The sequence below is a fragment of the Talpa occidentalis genome, unplaced genomic scaffold, assembly GCF_014898055.3.
Source record: "Talpa occidentalis isolate TD23 unplaced genomic scaffold, MPIMG_talOcc4v2.1 talOcc4.13, whole genome shotgun sequence".
NCBI classification, from domain to species: domain Eukaryota; kingdom Metazoa; phylum Chordata; class Mammalia; order Eulipotyphla; family Talpidae; genus Talpa; species Talpa occidentalis.
Window position 1 is genome coordinate 75,261,430 of NW_023601322.1, and position 19,478 is coordinate 75,280,907.

Below are 19,478 nucleotides of genomic sequence, written 5' to 3' on the forward strand. Positions count from 1 at the left end.
TTTATCTTACAAAAGCGATGGTAATCCACTAGCAAGTTTGTGGTTCCAAAAATAATTAGAAATGTATTCCACTTAAACCCTAAAGTTTCATAACCAGGAAGAACTCAGGAGTCCATGGTAGTCAAGAGGTAAGATTACCCCTATATGATCCTTTAATTAAGAGTCAACTTGTCTGGTCTCCCCTGGTAGCGCAGGTAGTTGAGTGCGGAGCTGTGAAGCTATCCACAGCCTCTGCAGCGCCCGTTTGATCCCGGCCGGAGAGGGTCCCACATGGTGCAGCAGACCTCTCCTGTTGTGCTGCTCCCCTCAGCAGTGTATTTCGTCAGTCTGCCTGTTCTGTTCCCCACTCTGTCTCTGTTGAGTCCTCTCACCCTACCACGAATCTGGCCTGTACCCCAATTCTTGTAGAAATAAATAAATTTTTTTTTTTTTAAAAAGTCAACTTATCTAATCTTAAGATTTTGTTTGATATTTAATCATCTCTTATTTAAAGCTTTGCAGAAATCCAAAGGAAGTGTAAAATAGGTCTTACGAAACAGATTAGGACACTTTCAGTTGCAGGTATCAGAGCCTGAATTAACAAAGGAAAAAGGGAATAATTTAGTGATGGACAGAGAAAGCAGAGGTAGCTCTGGAACTAGGGAACCTAGATGCTTGAAACTGGGTCTGCCCTTGTCTGTCTCTGGAGTCTTTTAGCTAGAACTTCCTGTAGCTTGCTTGCTTTTCTTTCTTTCTTTCTTTCAAATTTTTTTCATCATTGTTAATATTGGCACAATATTAGTCCACATAGTCCTCCCACCACTATAGTACCCATGAGCCATCTCCACGGTCCCTTGTGCTCTTCCCTCCCCTGTTTGACCCCTCTTCCTGCCCCTCCCCTGCTGTATGGTTTAGATCTATGGTCATTTTGCAAGTTTTGTCTTTTTCCTCCTGACCCTTTGTTTGGTTTCTCTATATTCCACATATAAGTGAAACCATATGATATTTTTCTTTTTCCTTCTGATTTAATTTGCTTGGATCAACCCCTTTCAGCTCCATGCATGTTGCCACAAATGGAGTGAGTTTATCTTTTTTGATCTCTGAGCAGTATTCCATTGTGTATATATAACATCTTCTTGTCTTATCTAATCTCTATTAGGGCATTTAGGTTCTTTCCCTATCCTGACAATTGAAAATAGTGCTACAATAAACATTAGGAGTTTAGGTTTCCTTTTGAATTAGTGTTTTTTTGTCTTGAGTGTGTTTTTAGGAGTTGAGTTGCTGGATTATGTGGTAGATCGATCCATTTTTAGTGTTTTGTGGAACCTTCACACAGCTTTCCATAAAGGCTGGACCAGTTTACATTCCCATAGCAGTGTAAGAATGTTCCTTTTTCTCCACCTCCTTGTCAGCACTTGTTGTTTTGGTTTTTTTAATATGGGCCATTCTCACAGGTATAAGGCGGTTTCTCATTGTGGTTTTGATTAGCATTTCCCTGATAATAAATGATATTGAACATTTTTTCTTATGCCTGTTGGCTATTTGCGTTTCTTATTTTGAGAAGTGTTTTTTTTTTTTTTTTATTAGTTTTTTAGCCCATTTTTAAAATTGGCTTGTTATTGTTGTTGAGTTGTATAGGTGTTTTGTAGATCTGTGATATCAGTCCCTTATCAGTATATGGTATGCAAATATTTTCTTTTCTTTGTTTTTTAGATTTTATTTATTTATACAAGCACTGGGTACAGTCAGAAGTGCGGGAGGGTGAGAATTCACCAGAGCCAGGGGAGAGAGCAGAACAGGCAGACAGTCGAAGTATAGTGCTGAGGGGAGCAGCGGGCAGCAGGAGAGGTCAACGCACCATGTGGGACCTTTGCCAGCGGCTGGGGATCAAACTGGGCGCTGCAGAGGCTGCAGGCAGCTTCGCCAACCCAGTGCTCAACTGCTGCACCACCAGGAAGGCCGGTATGCAAATATTTTCTCCCATTCAGTAGAATGCCTCTTCATTTGGTTACTGTGTCTTTTGCTGTACAGAGCTTTTTAGTTTGATTTAGTCCCAGCTGTTTATATTTGCCTTTGTTTTCCTTGATTCTGCAGACAAGTTCTGAAAGATGCTTCACACACTTAAGTCATGGAGTATTTTGCCTCTGTTTTCTTCTGTAGTTTTTATGGTTTCTTACATCCAAGTTTATTCATTTTGAGTTGATTGTTGTGTATGGTGTGAGATAGTAGTCTAGTTTCTTTCTTTTGCATGTGGCAGTTTTCCCAGTACCATTTTTTGAAGAGACTTTCCTTGTTCCAGGACCATTTCTTGAAGAGACTTTCCTTGCATCCTTGTCTTGTTCTTTGATCTTTTGTCATAGATCAGTTGATCATATATGTGTGATTTTATTTCTAGACTTTCAGTTCAATTCCATTTTTCTGTGTCTCTTTTTGTTCCAGTACCATGCTGTTCCTATTATTATGGCTTTTTAATATAGTTTGAAGTCTAGGAGTATATAATATCTCCATTCTTCCCCTTTTTAGAACTTTGGTTATTCAGTGTTCTTTGTGATTCCATATGAATTCAGCAGTATTTGTTCCCCTTTTTTTGAAGAATGCCATTGAGGTTTTTATTGGATTGCATTGAACCTATCAGTTGCTTTTGGTAGGATGGCCACTTTGATAATGTTGATTCTTCTGATCTGTATGTCTTTTTCTGTATCTTTTAGCAGTGTTTTATAATAGGTTAATATTAGGGTATGTAAATAAACTCGGTTTTTGGAAAAGCTTTCATAATTAAATTAAACTTTATCTTACAAAAGTGATTGTAATCCACTAGCAAGTTTGTGGTTCCAAAAATAGAAATGTATTCCACTTAAACTCTAAAGTTTCATAACCAGGAAGAACTGGTTTCAGTTCCTTTGTTAGATTTATTCTTTCACTCCTTTGTTAGATTTATTCTCAGGTATTGTTTTTGGTACAATTGTAAGTGGGATGGTTTTCTTAATTCTTCAGATTGATTGCTTGCATATAGAAATTCTACTGATTTTTGTGTGTTGATTTTGTGACCTGCTGCTTCACTGAACTTTCAATTTTTAGTTTTTCTGTGGATTTTTTTTAGGGTTCTCTGTTTATATATTTTAAAGATTTATGCATACAAGAGCTGGGGTACATGCCAGAGGTGCGGAGGTGGGTGAGTGAGAGGATTCACCAGAGACAGAGTGGGGAACAGAACACGTAGACTGACTGAAATACACTGCTGAGGAGAGCAGCAGGCAAGCCAGGAGAGATCTGCTGTGCCATGTGGGTCACCTCCCTGGCCAGCTGGGGATCAAACTCGTGCTGCAGAGGCTGCGGATTGTTTCATAGTGTTGTGTTTAACCCCTTGCACCTCCAGGGAGGTCCTCTTTATGTATATTATATCATTTACAAATAATGATACCTTTACTTCTTTCCTAATTTGGATTCCTCTTATGTCTTTCTCTTGCCTTACTGCTCATTGCAAGCAGTGGTGAGAGTGGACATCCTTGTCTTGTTGTAGATCTTAATGGGAAGGCTTTCAGTTTTTCACCAGTGAGAATGATGTTAGCTGTGGGTTTGTCATATATGGTTTTTATTATGTTAAAATATGTTCCTTTTATTCCAAGTTTATTGAGCACCTTCATCATAATGGATGCTGAACTTCATGAATGCTTCCTCAGCATCTATTGATAATATCATAGGTTTTATTTTCTTTTTGTTGATGTGGTGAATTGTGTTGATTTCAGATGTTGTACCATCTTTTTAGCCCTGGAATAAATCCCACTTGGTTATGGTGTATAATCCTTTTGATTCTTTGTTGGATTCAGTTTGCTAAGACTGGTCTGTAGTTGTCCTTACTTACTTTTATCCTACCCACCCCCATTGTTCTATCACTAGTGCTCTTTGCTGCAAATGCTATGTTCTGTTTTTAATCTCTGTCCTGCAAGCTGTTTTTTTTAATTGCTGTGTCCCTTTTCCATTGATTTCTCTGTTCACATTCTGTGTTTTTTAATCTCTGTCCTTCATGCTCTATTTTTCTATTGCTTTCTACACCTGCCTCTTTTATGGTCTTCCTCCTCCATTCTCTTGCCCCTTTCTCTTTTTATTGGTTCTATTTTTTTCCACCACAGAGAGGCAGTCCCATGTGGCTGTAAGCTCATCTGAATCACATATTTCCACTTCAGCAACTAGAAAAGAAAGGATGCTTTGCAATTTTATGAAAATCCAGAAAGTTGGAAAGGAATAGCAATACCCTAAAGGAATTGCTGTCTCTTCTGGACAGATATAATAGTAAATATTCATTATAGGAGATGAGACCTAATTGTTTGGACCAAAGTTATATAACCTTCTCTCATATTAATATTTTAGTGCTTTATGACGTTCTGTTATATTCAACTTACTTGATTTGTAGCTGCTTGAGCATCAGTGTAGTATTTAGAAACATTACCTGATAACTCCACTTCCAGAAAATTTTACTCCTAAAAGACATTTTCATCATTTTTTATGAATTACACCTTAACTTTTTAAAAAAATCTAGTAGTTACAAAGCCATAATCATCAAAACTGCATGGTATTGGAACAAGAACAGACACAGACCAATGGAATCGAATAGAAAATCCAGAAATAAACCTACAAATTTATGGTCAACTAATCTTTGACAAAAGAGCAAAGAATATGCACTGGAACAAAGAAAGTTTGTTCAATAAATGGTGTTGGGAAAACTGGGTCGCTACATGCAAAAGAATAAAGCTTGACCACTACCTCACACCATGCATAAAAACCAACTCAAAATGGATTAAAGAACTAGACTTAAGACCTGAAACCATAAAATACATAGAAGAAAATATAGGTGAAACACTACATGACATGCACCTCAAAGACATCTTTACAGACACATCACCCAAAGCAGTGATAGTGAAGGCAAAGATCAACAGCTGGGACTACATCAAATTAAAGAGCTTCTGCACAGCAAAAGAGACAATAACCAAAACAGAGAAACCCCACCGACTGGGAGAACATTTTTGCACACAGCACTAATGATAAAGGACTGGTCACAAAAATCTATAAAGAGCTGATGAGACTCAACAACAACAAAGAAAATAATCCAGTCAAAAAATGGGCAGAAGAGCTCAAAAGAAACTTTTCTGAAGAAAAAATGCAAATGGCCAACAGGCATATGAAAAAATGTTCAACATCACTTGTAATCAGGGAATTGCAAATCAAAACTACAATGAGATACCATCTCACACCAGTGAGAATGGCACATATTAAAAAAACGAGCAACAACAAATGTTGGCGAGGTTGTGGAGAAAAAGGAACTCTCCTGCACTGCTGGTGGGAGAGCAAACTGGTCTAACCACTATGGAGAGCTGTGTGAAGATTTCTTGACCTACTAAACATAGAGATTCCATATGATCCAGCAAAAAACATTAATTCCAAAGGGCACCTGCACCCCTGTGTTTATAGCAGCACTATTTACAATAGCTAAGCTATGGAAGCAACCCAAATGCCCAAAAATAGATGACTGGATCAAGAAGATGTGGTGCATATACACCATGGAATATTACTCAGCAATCAAAAAGATAAACACATGCAGTTTGCAGCAACATGGATGGAGCTAGCGAAATAAGCCAGAAAGAAAAAGAAAAATAACGAATGGTTTCACTCATAGCAGGAATTTAGAAAACCTAAATAAGAGACCAGGAAAAAGACTAATTAATACAAAGTAAAAATCAAAATCAACAAGCAACTATAAACCAGAGACACACTGGGGGAGGGGGGAGGAAGGAGGGGCGGGAAAAGGAAAGACTAGAGTCAAAATAAGGGGGGCGGGTGCAGTTGTATGGGGAATACAACCAAAATGAAAATGCATACATTGTGCAAAGATGAAAAAAGATGTAAGAATTATATAAAATGAAATATTTAAATTAAAAAAATAGTAGTTTCTTTATAGGGTGTAAGACTAGTATATTTCCAAAGCTGTATTTGTACTCATAAAATGATGCTTGGTAAAATATCTTTATCCTGTACTTCATATTTAAAAAAATTCGTATTTTTAAGAAAGACAAGAGTTTGTTGGAAGACATGGTATTAATTCATTGATATTTGAGATTCCTGACCATTTTATACTTGCTAACTCAGATTTGTCACATAGATATTAGATTATGGAATGATAGCCTGTATTTAGGGAGAGTGAAACCTTCCATAAATATTTTGTTTTTATATACAACATAAAATATTGCCCAATTCTTTATAAAATTTGTTAGGGTGGGTAATTTTGATCAGTTCACACTGGCATATTTATAACATGAAAATGATGAGTCATCAAGTTTTCTTTCTGTAGGCTACAGAAAGTGAGGTAGGAGATGTAGATTTAACACGTCTTCCAGAAGGACCTGTTGATTCTGAAGATGAAGAGGAGGAAGATGAAGAGATTGACAGAACAGATCCACTTCAGGGGAGAGATCTTGTTCGAGAATGTCTTGAAAAAGAACCTGCAGACAAAACTGATGATGACATTGGTAAGAAATCAATCTATTCATAGTAAGAATTTTATAGCTTAATTACCTGTTGCTGGATAACAAATTACCCCGAAATGTAGTCACTTAAAACAACACATTTATTTTCTCAGTAATTAAGTAGTGGTTTAGCTCTAAGTGGTTCTGGCTCACGGTCTTTGGAGAAGTTGTATTCAGAATATCGGCAGGAGTTGCAGTCATCTGAGACTGCATGGGGATGACCTAGAAGATCTACTTCTAGGTCTGTTCGAGTGGCTTTTGTCACAAGACCTGAGTTCCTTGCCTAATCAAAAACTGTTTTGATGTCCTTAAAATATGACAGTTAACTTTCCCAAAGCAAGTAGTCCCAGAGAGAGTCAGGCAGATGCCACCGTCTTTTAAGATATGGCCTCAGGAGGCCCATGTTATCACTTACTCCTAATTCATTTTGCCTCAGCACAACCCTGACATAGTGTAGAAGGGGAAAAATGATTATCAAGAAGCAAGGATCTCTTGAGACCATCTCTGAGATTGGCTGCCCCAATTTATAAAAGAAAGACTTAATGTAGTGATTTTCCCCTTCTGGCCTATGAGACATTTAAAACATAGTATAGCAGTGTCCAGTATCTATGTATCCACTTTTAAAAAAATTTACAATCTTCACATAAATGTTTACTTTTACTAGCTTAAAAAAAAAAGCATATATATGTTGGATAAAACTTGATGAATTTTCCTTTATGTAATTTCTTAACTGGTTGCTCTGGTAGGGTGAGTAATAGTAATTATGTTAATATTTTCTTTAAAGTCAGAGATTACTTGAAGTCATTGTTGATTCAGTTAAGATTTTATTCTTGATTTCCTTTTTATATGCTATCTATACTATCATTCAGATTTGAAGATGCTATTAGAATCTATGTGAGTAAAAGATCAGTACTTTTGAACACTCCTTTTTACTGTAATGATATATAATACACTTATGAAACTGCAATTTACACTTCAGTTTTAATCACAATGAAGATAATGCATGTTTAATAAAGAATTGTATCCCATCCTATTTTTCACAAAGCTTTTTAAAATCTGAAATGTAATTTCACTTATCTGTAGGGTAGATACCGCTTAGAGTTATTTCTGTCTGGGCCCTTTGCTTACCACTTTTTTCTCCCCTATATTAAATTTATTACTCATGTATATATACAAGGGAATATGTGAATGCAGGCATTGATAAACATCTGTTGACTAAATTAAGCAAAGCCACCTTGTAGTTGCTTTGACAAATCTTCAATTAGAATTCACATTTGTTATCCCTAATTTATATATTGACGCTTATTGGTAGCATTAAAAAAAGGCTCTAATCCAATATAATAGATTTTTTTCACTAAACTTTTTTTTTATTGCTTTAGTTAAGGGCCCTCACCAAATTCAACCACTGTAAGTGGCAGCTCACACTAAAAAAAATTAGATAAACTTCCCAGCCTTATTTGAATATGTGTAAATTCTTCATTTTCTGTGGAGGTGGGAACTCTGGTATCTTTCAGTATGCCAGTATTTTCACGTGAGTCTGAATACATACACATGCACACGTGTGTTAGGGGGAATTTCTGTAACAAGAAATGAGATTTTTAAAGATTTACTATTGTTAATTCTGTTTTTATTGCGGTAATGTTGGTTTATAACAGTCAACGTTAGGGATACCATATGGGTGCGTACCTTAAATAACTGTTTTTTTTTTTTTTTTCCAAGAACAGTCTTGAAGTATAGAATTCACATTTATTAGCCCTAGTGTAATTACTTACTATTTTGTTTTTGTGTTGATTTGTTCAACTCTTAAGATGATGGAAATTGGGTATTGAATTCTAGATTTTATCTCTCAGAATATAGTCCTTGGTGATCTCTATAATAGAATTTCCATCCTTTTTTTTTCAATATAGAACAATTACTGGAGTTTATGCATCAGCTCCCTGCTTTTGCAAATATGACCATGTCCGTAAGGAGAGAACTCTGTTCAGTGATGATTTTTGAAGTGGTAGAGCAGGCTGGAGCTGTTATTCTTGAAGATGGGCAAGAGGTAGGTTAGCAAATAAATGATGCACATTATGTAGTATGGAAGCTAATTTTTAGACTAATTTAGTTTCCATAGACTTGTGTAAATTCTCATTTTTGAAATGTATACATTTTTAAATGAATGCTGAATTGGGGTGTTTATCATTTCTGAAAAGGTACCTGTTTTTCCTTTGTGTTCTATTTTATAACAGTGAACATTACACAATATCGGTGTTCAATCAGTAATATTCAATCAGATTTGATTCAAACTAAGTTGTAGGACTTTTTAATTCTTAATTATTGTACTGTTTATGTCATTATGGTTTAAAATTGTGGTTTAAAATGTTTTTCTAGTATTTACTCTCCTCATCCCTTTTATCTATTATACTTTTTTTAAAAAGATTTATTTATGCATACAAGAAATGGGGTGTGGGCCATAGTTGTGGAGGGTGAGAGGATTCAACCGAGACATCGTGGGGAGCAGAAAAAGCAGATTAGCTGAAATACACTGCTGAGGGGAGAATCGGGTGAGACAGGAGAGGTCTGCTGCGCCATGTGGGTCAGCTCCTCGGCCCACTGGGGATCGAACTCATGCTGCAGTCACTGGTGAAAGCTTGATTGCGCTGTGTCTTTAACCCCTTTGCCACAGGGAGGCCCTTATCTATTATTATAATTTAAAGAATAGAAAAATTTTTTGGTACCTTTGCCTCCTAGAGAACTGATGCCAGGTAAGGCATTTATGTGAGCATTCCAAGTTCAAAAATGGTCAGATGGCAACTGGGAGGATTTGAGGAATTGAAAAGTATTACTGTTTTTAGGAAATATTGCAATATTTTTCTCATCAAACTGATAATCCTGAGATGTCATCAGTGAACATTGCCATATACTTCTAATAGGAATATAAACAACAGTTAAAGAAAGTCATTTGGAAATATTTAACATGGATGTCTAGGCTGTTATTACTTACGAATATCATTCCTCTGGATGTTATAAAAAACTCAATGCTATGCCAAGACATAGTTATTGTAGCATATTTATAATAGTAAAAATTGAATGTGATCAAAATACACCCAAAAATAAGTAATGGTATTACTTACTATAAAGTAACTTACTGTATAACCATAGGATATAATATATAGGGTATTTGGGTAATTTAAGAGTTGTTTGATGGAAATTCTTTGAGAGCAGGGGACTTACCTATAGATTTATGAATATGCCTTTCCCCTTCATATGCTAGAAGTTTTCTGGCACATGGAATATGCTGAAGAGAGTTTACCGGACAAGTATATTATTGAAATATTTTTAAAGGCTAATCTAAATATTTCAACAATGTAAAACAAGACAAACATAATACAGAAACTTAACAATTCTATAAACCATAGGATTTTGAAAAAACTTTCTCTTCCACAAATTTCAGTATTCTCTTAAAATTTTTGTGTTCCTGCTTTGTGCCAGTTAATACTATTCTAGACACAGCACTACAGTGGTGGAAAAACCAGATGCCTGCTGTCAAAGTATATGACTAAATGAAGAAAGAATAAGCTATACTTTTTAATGGTTTAATAAGTGAACAATTTAGTAATATAACAAGATCTTTTTCTTTCTAAAATTACACAAGTTGTAATTTTCAATTAGTCATCTTTTTAATATGACTGTTCCTAAAAGGTCTTTAAAATCTTTTTTTCTATAGCTTGACTCGTGGTATGTTATTTTAAATGGCACTGTAGAAATCAGTCATCCAGATGGAAAAGTTGAAAATCTTTTTATGGGAAATAGTTTTGGAATTAATCCAACTCTGGATAAACAGTACATGCGCGGTGTTGTAAGGACTAAAGTAGATGATTGTCAGGTAAGCTGTTCTCTTTGATCATGTACTCTGGTTCATTGATTTAAAATGGCTGAATGCATTTCCTTCCTCAAAATAAAAGGCTTGATTTGGGGGTTTCAGAAGTTAACAGTTTGTATAAAGGAAACTGAAACACATTTTATATGTGAATTAAATATTTGTGGAATTGAACAAACTTAATTTTTAAAAGACAATATATTCAATAAATATTGATATGTTAAACTTCTGGTATTACGCAGTTTAGTCCTTTTTAAATGAAGGAAAGAAATAGGAACTTCTGCGTTGTTTGTTTCTAACTTACTCCTGCTTCATGTTTTCTTTGCATAGTGTCAGTTTTGAGAGAAGTAAATGTTCACTTCTCCTTTTAGATGAGAATTCAAACGGATTAACTTCTTTGGTCTCTTTGTGAACTATTTATTTTGCTTTGACTTTATTAAGGATTAAGGGGTTAAAAAACTGATGCCACTTGATTTCTTACCTATGTGCTCTGCCTTGGTGCGTAGTGATATATTTATGTATTATAGCTTCATTAATTGTCCCCATGTTGTTCTTGGACAGTTTGTTTGTATAGCCCAGCAAGATTATTGGAGAATTTTAAATCATGTGGAGAAAAATACTCATAAAGTTGAGGAAGAGGGAGAAATTGTTATGGTGCATGAGCACCGTGAACTGGATCGGAGTGGAACCAGGAAAGGACACATTGTAATCAAGGTAGGTGTTTTACTGATTATTCTGATGGCTGATACAATAAAACTTTCATCTTGCTAAAAGGGTTTTGAAGTGCTTTTTGAGTAGTGCAAGATATATCACTAATTTTGAAATCTAATGTAAACATGTTTCTTTTGTCTTTTTTAATGTCTTTTTAAACATGTTTTAATAAAGATGGGTAACATTGCTGTCAAATATCATTGTAGGTAGGATATTTTAGATGATATTGGTCACGGTCTTCCTTCTCAGACTCATATTATGATTCATTGATAACAAGAGGTAATTTCTTCAAAGACAGCAGTATTTTAGAAACAAAATAGAAAATGCAAGTATCAACCATAATGGCACAAGAAATCCCAGATGAAGATGTAGATTGCTCTTTGGATCTCTAGCATGAAAGTAGACATTAACACCTCTTGACCCTCCGTTTTCTTATCTGAAAATTTGGACAATATTAGGTTTAAATGAGGTAAATTAAAAAACATTATCACTTTAAAATCCTAGTATTATTCCACATACTGGTTTCTCTTTAACTACCTGTCACCCCTATCCCATTGTCTCTCCCATAATCTCCTTTGCCCCCTGTCACTTTAAAGATCTCTAGCTGGAAAATAGAGGAATTATATTTGAAAGAGAGTATAAATAAACACATGGTTCTTTCTCTTTTAAAGGCTGGTCTTGGTTGCAAAAATCAATAAATGTGTTATTTTTAATTCATATGCAGTACTTATTTCATATATTAGACAAGCTGACATCAAATCTTTTCATCCTCAGTAGTCAGACAATTCCTCAGCAATGTCTTTTTCTTCTCCTAAACTGTTAATTGTAAGCTTTACATGTAGAAAAGAACATATGGTTGGTTGGTGGAATGCTATAAGCTATCTTCTTATGAGGGCTAGTGTTTTTTGGTTTTTTTTTCCTGGGAATTTTTTTTTTTTTAAGATTTATTTTATTTATACAAGAGCCAGATACAGACCAGATGTGCAGGAGGCTGAGAGGAGTCACCAGAGACAGAGCAGGGAACAGAACAGGCAGACTGACGAAATACACTGCTGAGGGGAGCAGCAGGCGAGGCTGGAGAGGTCTGCTCGCCATATGGGTTGCTCTGAGGCCAGTGGGGATTAAAAGAGCACTGCAGAGGCCTGTGGACAGCTTCACAGCGCTGTGTTCAACTGCCTGCACACCAGGGAGGGCCGGGGCTAGTGTTTTTTGATAACTATTTTTTTTTTTTTAAGATTTATTTATTTATTTATACAAGCACTGGGTACAGTCAGAAGCGCGGGAGGGTGAGAGAATTCACCAGAGCCAGAGTGGGGAGCAGGACAGGCAGACAGACGGAGGACACTGGTGAAGGGAGCAGCGGGCACTGCAGGACAGGTCTGCGGGTCATGTGGGACCCTCGCCGGTGGCCGGGGATCAAACCGGCGCAGCAGAGGCTGCGGGCAGCTTCGCAGCCCAGCGCTCAACCACTCTGCACCACTGGGGAGGCCCGATAACTTTATTTTTAAACAATTTCAAACTTGAAAGTTGCAAGAACAGTAAGGGGAGCTACCTGACTCAGATCACCCAGCTGCTAAGATTTTACTACGTGTTCTCCATTATCATTTTTTCTGAATATTTGAGAGCAGTCTGCAAATATGATGCCTCGTTATTCCTAAATATTACATTTCATTGTGTATGTCCTAACAACAAGAATACCCCCTGCTTAAGCACTATAGACCACTCTCCCTTCAAGTGAGGAAATAAATTAGTAGTGATAAAGTAAAACTATTCAACCCACAGTCTCTATGTAGATTTTCACTAATTCTCCCAGTGGTGGCCCTTTTTCCGTTCTGCTCTAAGATTTCATCCAGTTATACAGTAGAATTCAGTTGTCATGTCAACTTAATCTACTCCAAGAACAGTCTCTCCTCTTCATAATCCTGTACTTTTAAAGAATATGGACCTTATATTCCATAGTTTTCCCCTCAGACTGAATCTGTCCTGTGTTTTTTTATGATGCTTTCCTGGCAGAAATTCCACAAAAGTATGTGCTCTTTTCAGTGTATCTTCAGGTAGCACACATTGTCAATCTGACCTTCCACTGGTGAAGTTACCCTTGATTGATGGTCATGTTTGTGTCTGTCTGCTGAGTATTTTCATTGTAAAGTCACAATTTCTTTCTTGGAAATTGATAACTGTTCGAAAAAAGATGTGCTGGGATTGTGTCAGTATCTCCTGTAACCCTCTATCCACCAGTTTTTGTTTTCATTGACGACTACTGCCTAAAATGATTTATTTTCATTCTGCTGTAAAGATGAACATTCTCTTTGCACTCATTAATTATGTTAGTATGGACTTAACATCAGTGTTATTCCAATGGTCAAATTTTTCCTGGTTTGGGCAGTGGGACCCTCTCAAGAGACTTCTTTTCCTTTTGACTGTTTTTCTTTCGTTAAGAACTTCCTTAATATCTAACAAAAATTTAATGTTCCAGGCTCATGTTGTACTTTCCTTCAGTTTTGAAAGTAGCCATTTCTCCAGAGTACCCTGCATCCTTCTAGTGGAGAATAGCATCAAAAACCAAGATCTGAACACTAACTGCATTCCGTACAACTGAGGTGTCATAGCTTTTAATCCTCTAAGCAGACAGAACTAGGAAATGTACATATGTGTTTGCTGTAAATACATACATACCTGTAACTTTTTTTTTTTTTTAAACATTTTTTTTTTTTTAAAGATTTATTTATTTATACAAGCACTGGGTAACAGTCAGAAGCGCGGGAGGGTGAGAGAATTCACCAGAGCCAGAGCGGGGAGCAGAGCAGGCAGAAGGACCGAAGTACACTGCTGAGGGGAGCAGCGGGCAGCAGGAGAGGTCTGCGCACCATGTGGGACCCTCCTCCGGTGGCCGGGGAGCAGCTGGGGATCGAACCGGCACTGCAGAGGCCGCGGGCAGCTTCGCAACCCAGCGCTCAACCGCTGCGCCACTGGGGAGGCCCCATACCTTTAACTTATTAATCCATTTATCTTTGACAATGATGAATTCATATCAGTACTCCCACTAAACTACTGAGTTTTTCCTCTGACCTTTTTATACTTGTAAATACCTTCTCCAACTGTGGCTCTTGTTATGCTCTGTACTTTTTACTTACCTGTTCATACAACCAGTCTTTTGCTGTGTCGGTATAACCAGGCCAGCCATCTTCTTCACCTGCCAATTCTGTCTCCCAGAATTACATATTATTGGATACTAGTGAGCACCTCGGTGATATTTCTCTGCCTGGCTGTGGGATTCATTGTTAAATAAAATTATGAGTTTTTGACTTAATCTAAGCAGAGATCCTTCCTCAGTGACTTAACCAATAAGAATAATCGCCTTGGGCCTCCCCGGTGGTGCAGCGGTTGCGCACTGGGCTGCGAAGCTGCCCGCACCCTCTGCAGCGCGGGTTCCATCCCTGGCTGCTCCCCGGCCACCGGAGGAGGGTCCCACATGGCACGCAGACCTCTCCTGCTGCCCGCTGCTCCCCTCAGCAGTGTACTTCGGTCCTTCTGCCTGTTCTGCTCCCTGCTCTGGCTCTGGTGAATTCTCTCACCCTCCCACGCTTCTGACTGTACCCAGTGCTTATATAAATAAATAAATAAATCTTTAAAAAAAAAAAAAAGAATAATCGCCTTTCTTTAATTGATGATCATTTCCACCCCTAACTTAAGTATCCATTGCCTATGAGCCATATTTAAATGAACCTAAATTGTGATTGGCCCCAATGATAAACTCACCTTAAGGGTCTCAGACTGGAAGTGCTTTTTGGATGATGGAAGAATAAAAATGACTGATATGTTGCTTTGTCCCTTAAATAGGTTATATGAAAAACCTTCTAACTTCCATTTAGAGAAATAATTTATGTAACTTGTTAACAGTGGATACTTTTTTTAAAAAAATAAATTCTTAGAAGATTGTTAGTATTGATATATATTTCCTGAACAATTTTTCAAGTCAGTGAAATTGGATGGATGCAGCAAGTTGAAATTTGATATCATAGGCAATGGTGGGTTTTTATATCAAGCTTAATATTTGTGTTATTTCTATTCTGTGTACCTACTTTTGAAAAGACTGCGAAGATTAGTGTTGATTTGGAAACTTAAAGAGCAGTATAGAAATATTTACATTCCTTTTAAAAAAATTGGAGACAGTCAACTCTCAATGTGCAAACTCTAGTACTGACTTCTCTCAAGATGGTGAACTAGCACAGAGACGCTAAAGAAGAGATGCTTCTCTTCTGGGAAATAACAATAACAGTAATAACAGCAACAGTAAACTTTGGTATCTTGTATTTGTTCCTATAGCCTGGGGAATAAGAAAATTTGAAGATTAAGTTTGGAGGAAAACATTTTTAAAGTTGAACTCTAAAGTTGAGTCTTCCTTCTGTTATCTTGAGATAGTAATTACATGCAAATACATATGGCAGTAATTGGACATCAAGGTAAATCAGTAAAGCTCAGAGGTCCTAGTATGATAAAATGCCAATAGAAACAGTCATAACTGTTAATAGATAGTCCTTTCCTCTGCCTTTTCTCTCTAAAAGCCTAGATGTTGGCAGATTGCAACCTATAGAAACTGCATTCTCTCTGCTATAGAACTCGAGACCTTGTCTGACAGAGTGCCCACAATGGGAAGTAATCAATAGGAGTTCTTTGGTTCCTGAGCTGCTTGTTTATTTTCTGATCCTTTCTTTTCTTGGATTTTTTTAGGCAACACCTGAGCGTCTCATCATGCATTTAATAGAAGAACATTCCATTGTGGACCCAACTTATATAGAAGATTTCCTATTAACTTATAGAACATTTCTTGAAAGTCCTTTGGATGTTGGAATCAAACTTTTGGAATGGTTTAAAATTGATAGCTTAAGAGATAAGGTTGGTTTCATGAATAAAAGGGACATAATAGTGATTTTATCCCTCAAATTTTTTTCACAAAATCTTTGCAGTTGATAAATGTCATACAAAAAAATTAGTGAGTCAATATATACAAATATATCTCCTGCTTGCTTTTATGACAAAACACTTGTTAGCAGTAGAGATAAACCTAAAAAAGGCAAAAGTATTAAAGATGTGGTATAGCGTCTTTCTGGAGGAGATCAACAAGACATTTAAAAGCGATTAATAGTTTAAGTATTCACCAAGTAAGTTTTTTTTCAGAAGGGCTTAGATTGTTGGGAAGCCTCAAAATATAATTGTTTATAATCATTTGAAAACAATTTGTTAGACGTTATCTCTACTGTGACTTTTAAAAATCTAGCTGTCAGTATTTCTTTTCATTAAAAACAGTTACTTTAATTAGATTTTACCTTATTTCATTGCATGTTTATCCATTTAATAGAAAAACTACTAACAGCAAATTGATAGGAAGTTAGTAATGTTAAGAACATTAAAAGTAGGGCCAAAATGGCTGAAAGGCAATAAATTGAATGTAATTGGTCTGTGGACTTCTATTGTTTAAGAAACTAAAGTGTACAAAACTGCAAGCATGCCTCACCCATTTTGCCATTATCTATAGTTAGTTTAATTCCAAAGGGGAAAAAGGCATGCTAGCGAATTAACAAAATAAGAGCTAGATGTCTCCGTGCCTCCCCTCCAAAAAAATTTGGATCCTTATATCACATACAGAAATTAAATCAAAATGAATCAGAAACCTATAATAAATAGAACTAACATCTTAGAAGAAAGGAAGGGCTAAATAATTGTGGCTTTGTATTTGGCAGTGATTCTTTTAGCTAAGTGACCCAGTGCAAAAGCAGCAAGGAAAAGATGAATGAAATGAACATCATCAAAATTAAAACCTTTTCTACATCAAAGAACACCATCAAGAAAGACAGGATAACACATGGAATGGGAGAATATATTTGTAGATACCTGTAAGGATCTACTATCAGGAAGATACAAAGAACTCTTATAACCTAACAAGAAAAAGACAACTCAATTTAAAAATGGACAAAGGATTTGAATAGATGATACTCTGAAGAGGATGTATAAATGCCCAACAAACGCATGAAAAAAAAAAAAAAAAACATTCAGGATCTTTAGTCAGGGAAATGGATCTCAAAACCACATTGATCTACTTTGTACCTACTAGGATAGATTAAAAAAAAAAGTAAATAACATGTCTTGACATAGATGCAGAAAAATTGACTTTGCTAGTAATGAAAAATGATAATGCTGCTTTTAAAAAAATTGTGTTGTCTTTTTCAAAAAGTAAAGCATAGAATAACCAGCAATTCTCCTAGGTATATTTCCAAAAGAACTTAAAAACAAGAGTGCAAACAAGCACATTTATACAAGTGTTCATAGTAGTATTATTGATAGTAGACAAAACATAGAAATACCTCAATGTCCCTCACCTCATGAAGGAATTAACAAAGCACTGTATAGCCACACAGTGATAAGGAATGATATATATACTGTTACATGCTGCAACACGGATGGACTGTGAAAACATAGTCCCAAAAAAAAAAAAAAAAAAAAAAGCCAGGCATAAAAGGTCACATGTTTATAATGAAGTATTTATAATGAAGGAAGTTTCAAGTTCGTTATTGTTAAACAGCTTTGGTTAAACATGCACTTAACTGTAGAAACATTTAGTATGATTGCTTGCTCTTAGAAGCTTGCATTTTAAGTTACTGTCTGAAACATGTATCCCCATGTACTTTGAAATACATGTATGTCTTTGCATGCAGACCTGTATTTTCTCACTAAGGCAAAGTCTTTGGTTCTCATTGTTACTTACGTTCCTAAGGAAGCAACAGTTCAAACTAAACTATTCCTCTCTGTTGGAGTGAACCTTTAGTGTATAGGAAAAGAAGCAAGAAGAGTAGCCATAAAGCTCAGTTCCCTCTCAGTTTTGGACGTTCTTTTGGAATCTACCTTTGCAGAACGAATGCTTCTCATCACTGTATGCTATCCTTTCCATGTTCCGACAGGTCACACGGATTGTGTTACTATGGGTAAATAATCATTTTAATGATTTTGAAGGTGATCCAGCTATGACTCGATTTCTGGAGGAATTTGAAAAGAATCTGGAAGATACGGTAAGGCCCAAAAGAATTTATCTTCAGAGCTTAAGGGTCCTCCCTTTCAAGGAAAAGCAACTCAAAACAGCTTTCATCTTCTCCTGTGTTTTGGAATAATTGAGGAGAATTTTCAAATTTATATTCTATATATAAATTAAATATTCTATATTCTAGACTTCTTATCTGCCACTGCATTGCAAACAAATTCTGCTTCTTCCTGACTCTGTTTTAAAAACTAGTAGTAATTTATCTTCCAGTCACTTATAATTAGACTCATAAATTATAAAATCATCTGGGCCACTGATTCAGACATTACACTTTCCTGTGGTCTCTCACAGCCATTACTTTTTCACCTTGTTTATGTATAGGACCGTGTTTCATTGTGCATAATCTATTACAATAACTTGCTGGATTTAGTTCCAGTCTCCCCTTCCTAATCTATTCTGTCTGGCCATAAGATCATTTTTAAATTTCAAATGATGTGAATATTGCTCTGTCCATAAACCAGAGTATTTTCAATCACAATAATTCTCACTATTCAGGTCCTTACCTCTATTTTCAGCTTTTTTTTTTTTTCTGTGCAACCTAGATTATATCCAGCCAGATTATTTGACTTTAGTTTTCTCACGTTGGTTATTCTTTCTCCCCAATCATGCTTAAATTCTTAAGTCTCCCTTCTGTGTGTGAGTTCACTTGTTTTAAATATGCAGTGCCTAGGATCATCCCCTCAAGGTTCTCTTAGCTTCTATAGTAGTGATTTGCGAAACTATACTATTCTCCCTATCAGTTATAAAACTGAGCTGCAACTGAATTTTCTACTCCAAGCAACCTGAAATTTTAGTGAAGTAAATAATAACAAAGCTGAGGAGTCTGATTGCTTGAATTTAGATCCAATACCACCACTTGCTATATATGTTAAATTGAGCAGGTCGCTTTACTGTCTTGCCAGTCTCATATTGATAGTTGACCACCCTAACTTACTGATACAACAAGAACAAAACCTGGTATATAGCAGAAACTCAGACACTGTAATTATTATTCATAGAATATAAGTGGATAGAATTAAAAGAGGAAATCAACAGATTTTTGTCACTTTCCTTACCTCTTGTGGGTCCTTTAGTCTCCCCAGCAACACAACTGCACTATGTGAAATGGGAAGAATGAACAGAGACTGGAGAACTTAATTAAGAGACAATAGCGGCTCACCACCATTATTTGATTTTCCCAATGCTGGTTATATAGATATTAAAGGGATTGATGGAATGTATATATTTCTTTAAAATTATGAGGCATGGGCCTCCCCAGTGGCGCAGTGGTTGAACGCTGGGTTACGAAGCTGTCCGCAGCCACTGCAGCGCCGGT

At 36.3% G+C, this 19,478-nt stretch overlaps 1 protein-coding gene across 9 annotated transcripts in view; it reads left to right on the plus strand.

The window, feature by feature from the left end:
• The window catches only part of RAPGEF6 (Rap guanine nucleotide exchange factor 6), a 219,996-nt gene that overhangs the window by 107,823 nt on the left and 92,695 nt on the right, over positions 1-19,478 (plus strand). For all 9 annotated transcript variants that reach the window (XM_054694436.1, XM_054694440.1, XM_054694442.1 and 6 more), the window contains 6 exons: positions 6,323-6,500; positions 8,405-8,541; positions 10,207-10,365; positions 10,921-11,073; positions 15,802-15,966; positions 18,027-18,134. In XM_054694436.1, coding sequence (XP_054550411.1) covers positions 6,323-6,500; positions 8,405-8,541; positions 10,207-10,365; positions 10,921-11,073; positions 15,802-15,966; positions 18,027-18,134 — 900 coding nt within the window. The remainder of the gene's footprint in view (positions 1-6,322; positions 6,501-8,404; positions 8,542-10,206; positions 10,366-10,920; positions 11,074-15,801; positions 15,967-18,026; positions 18,135-19,478) is intronic.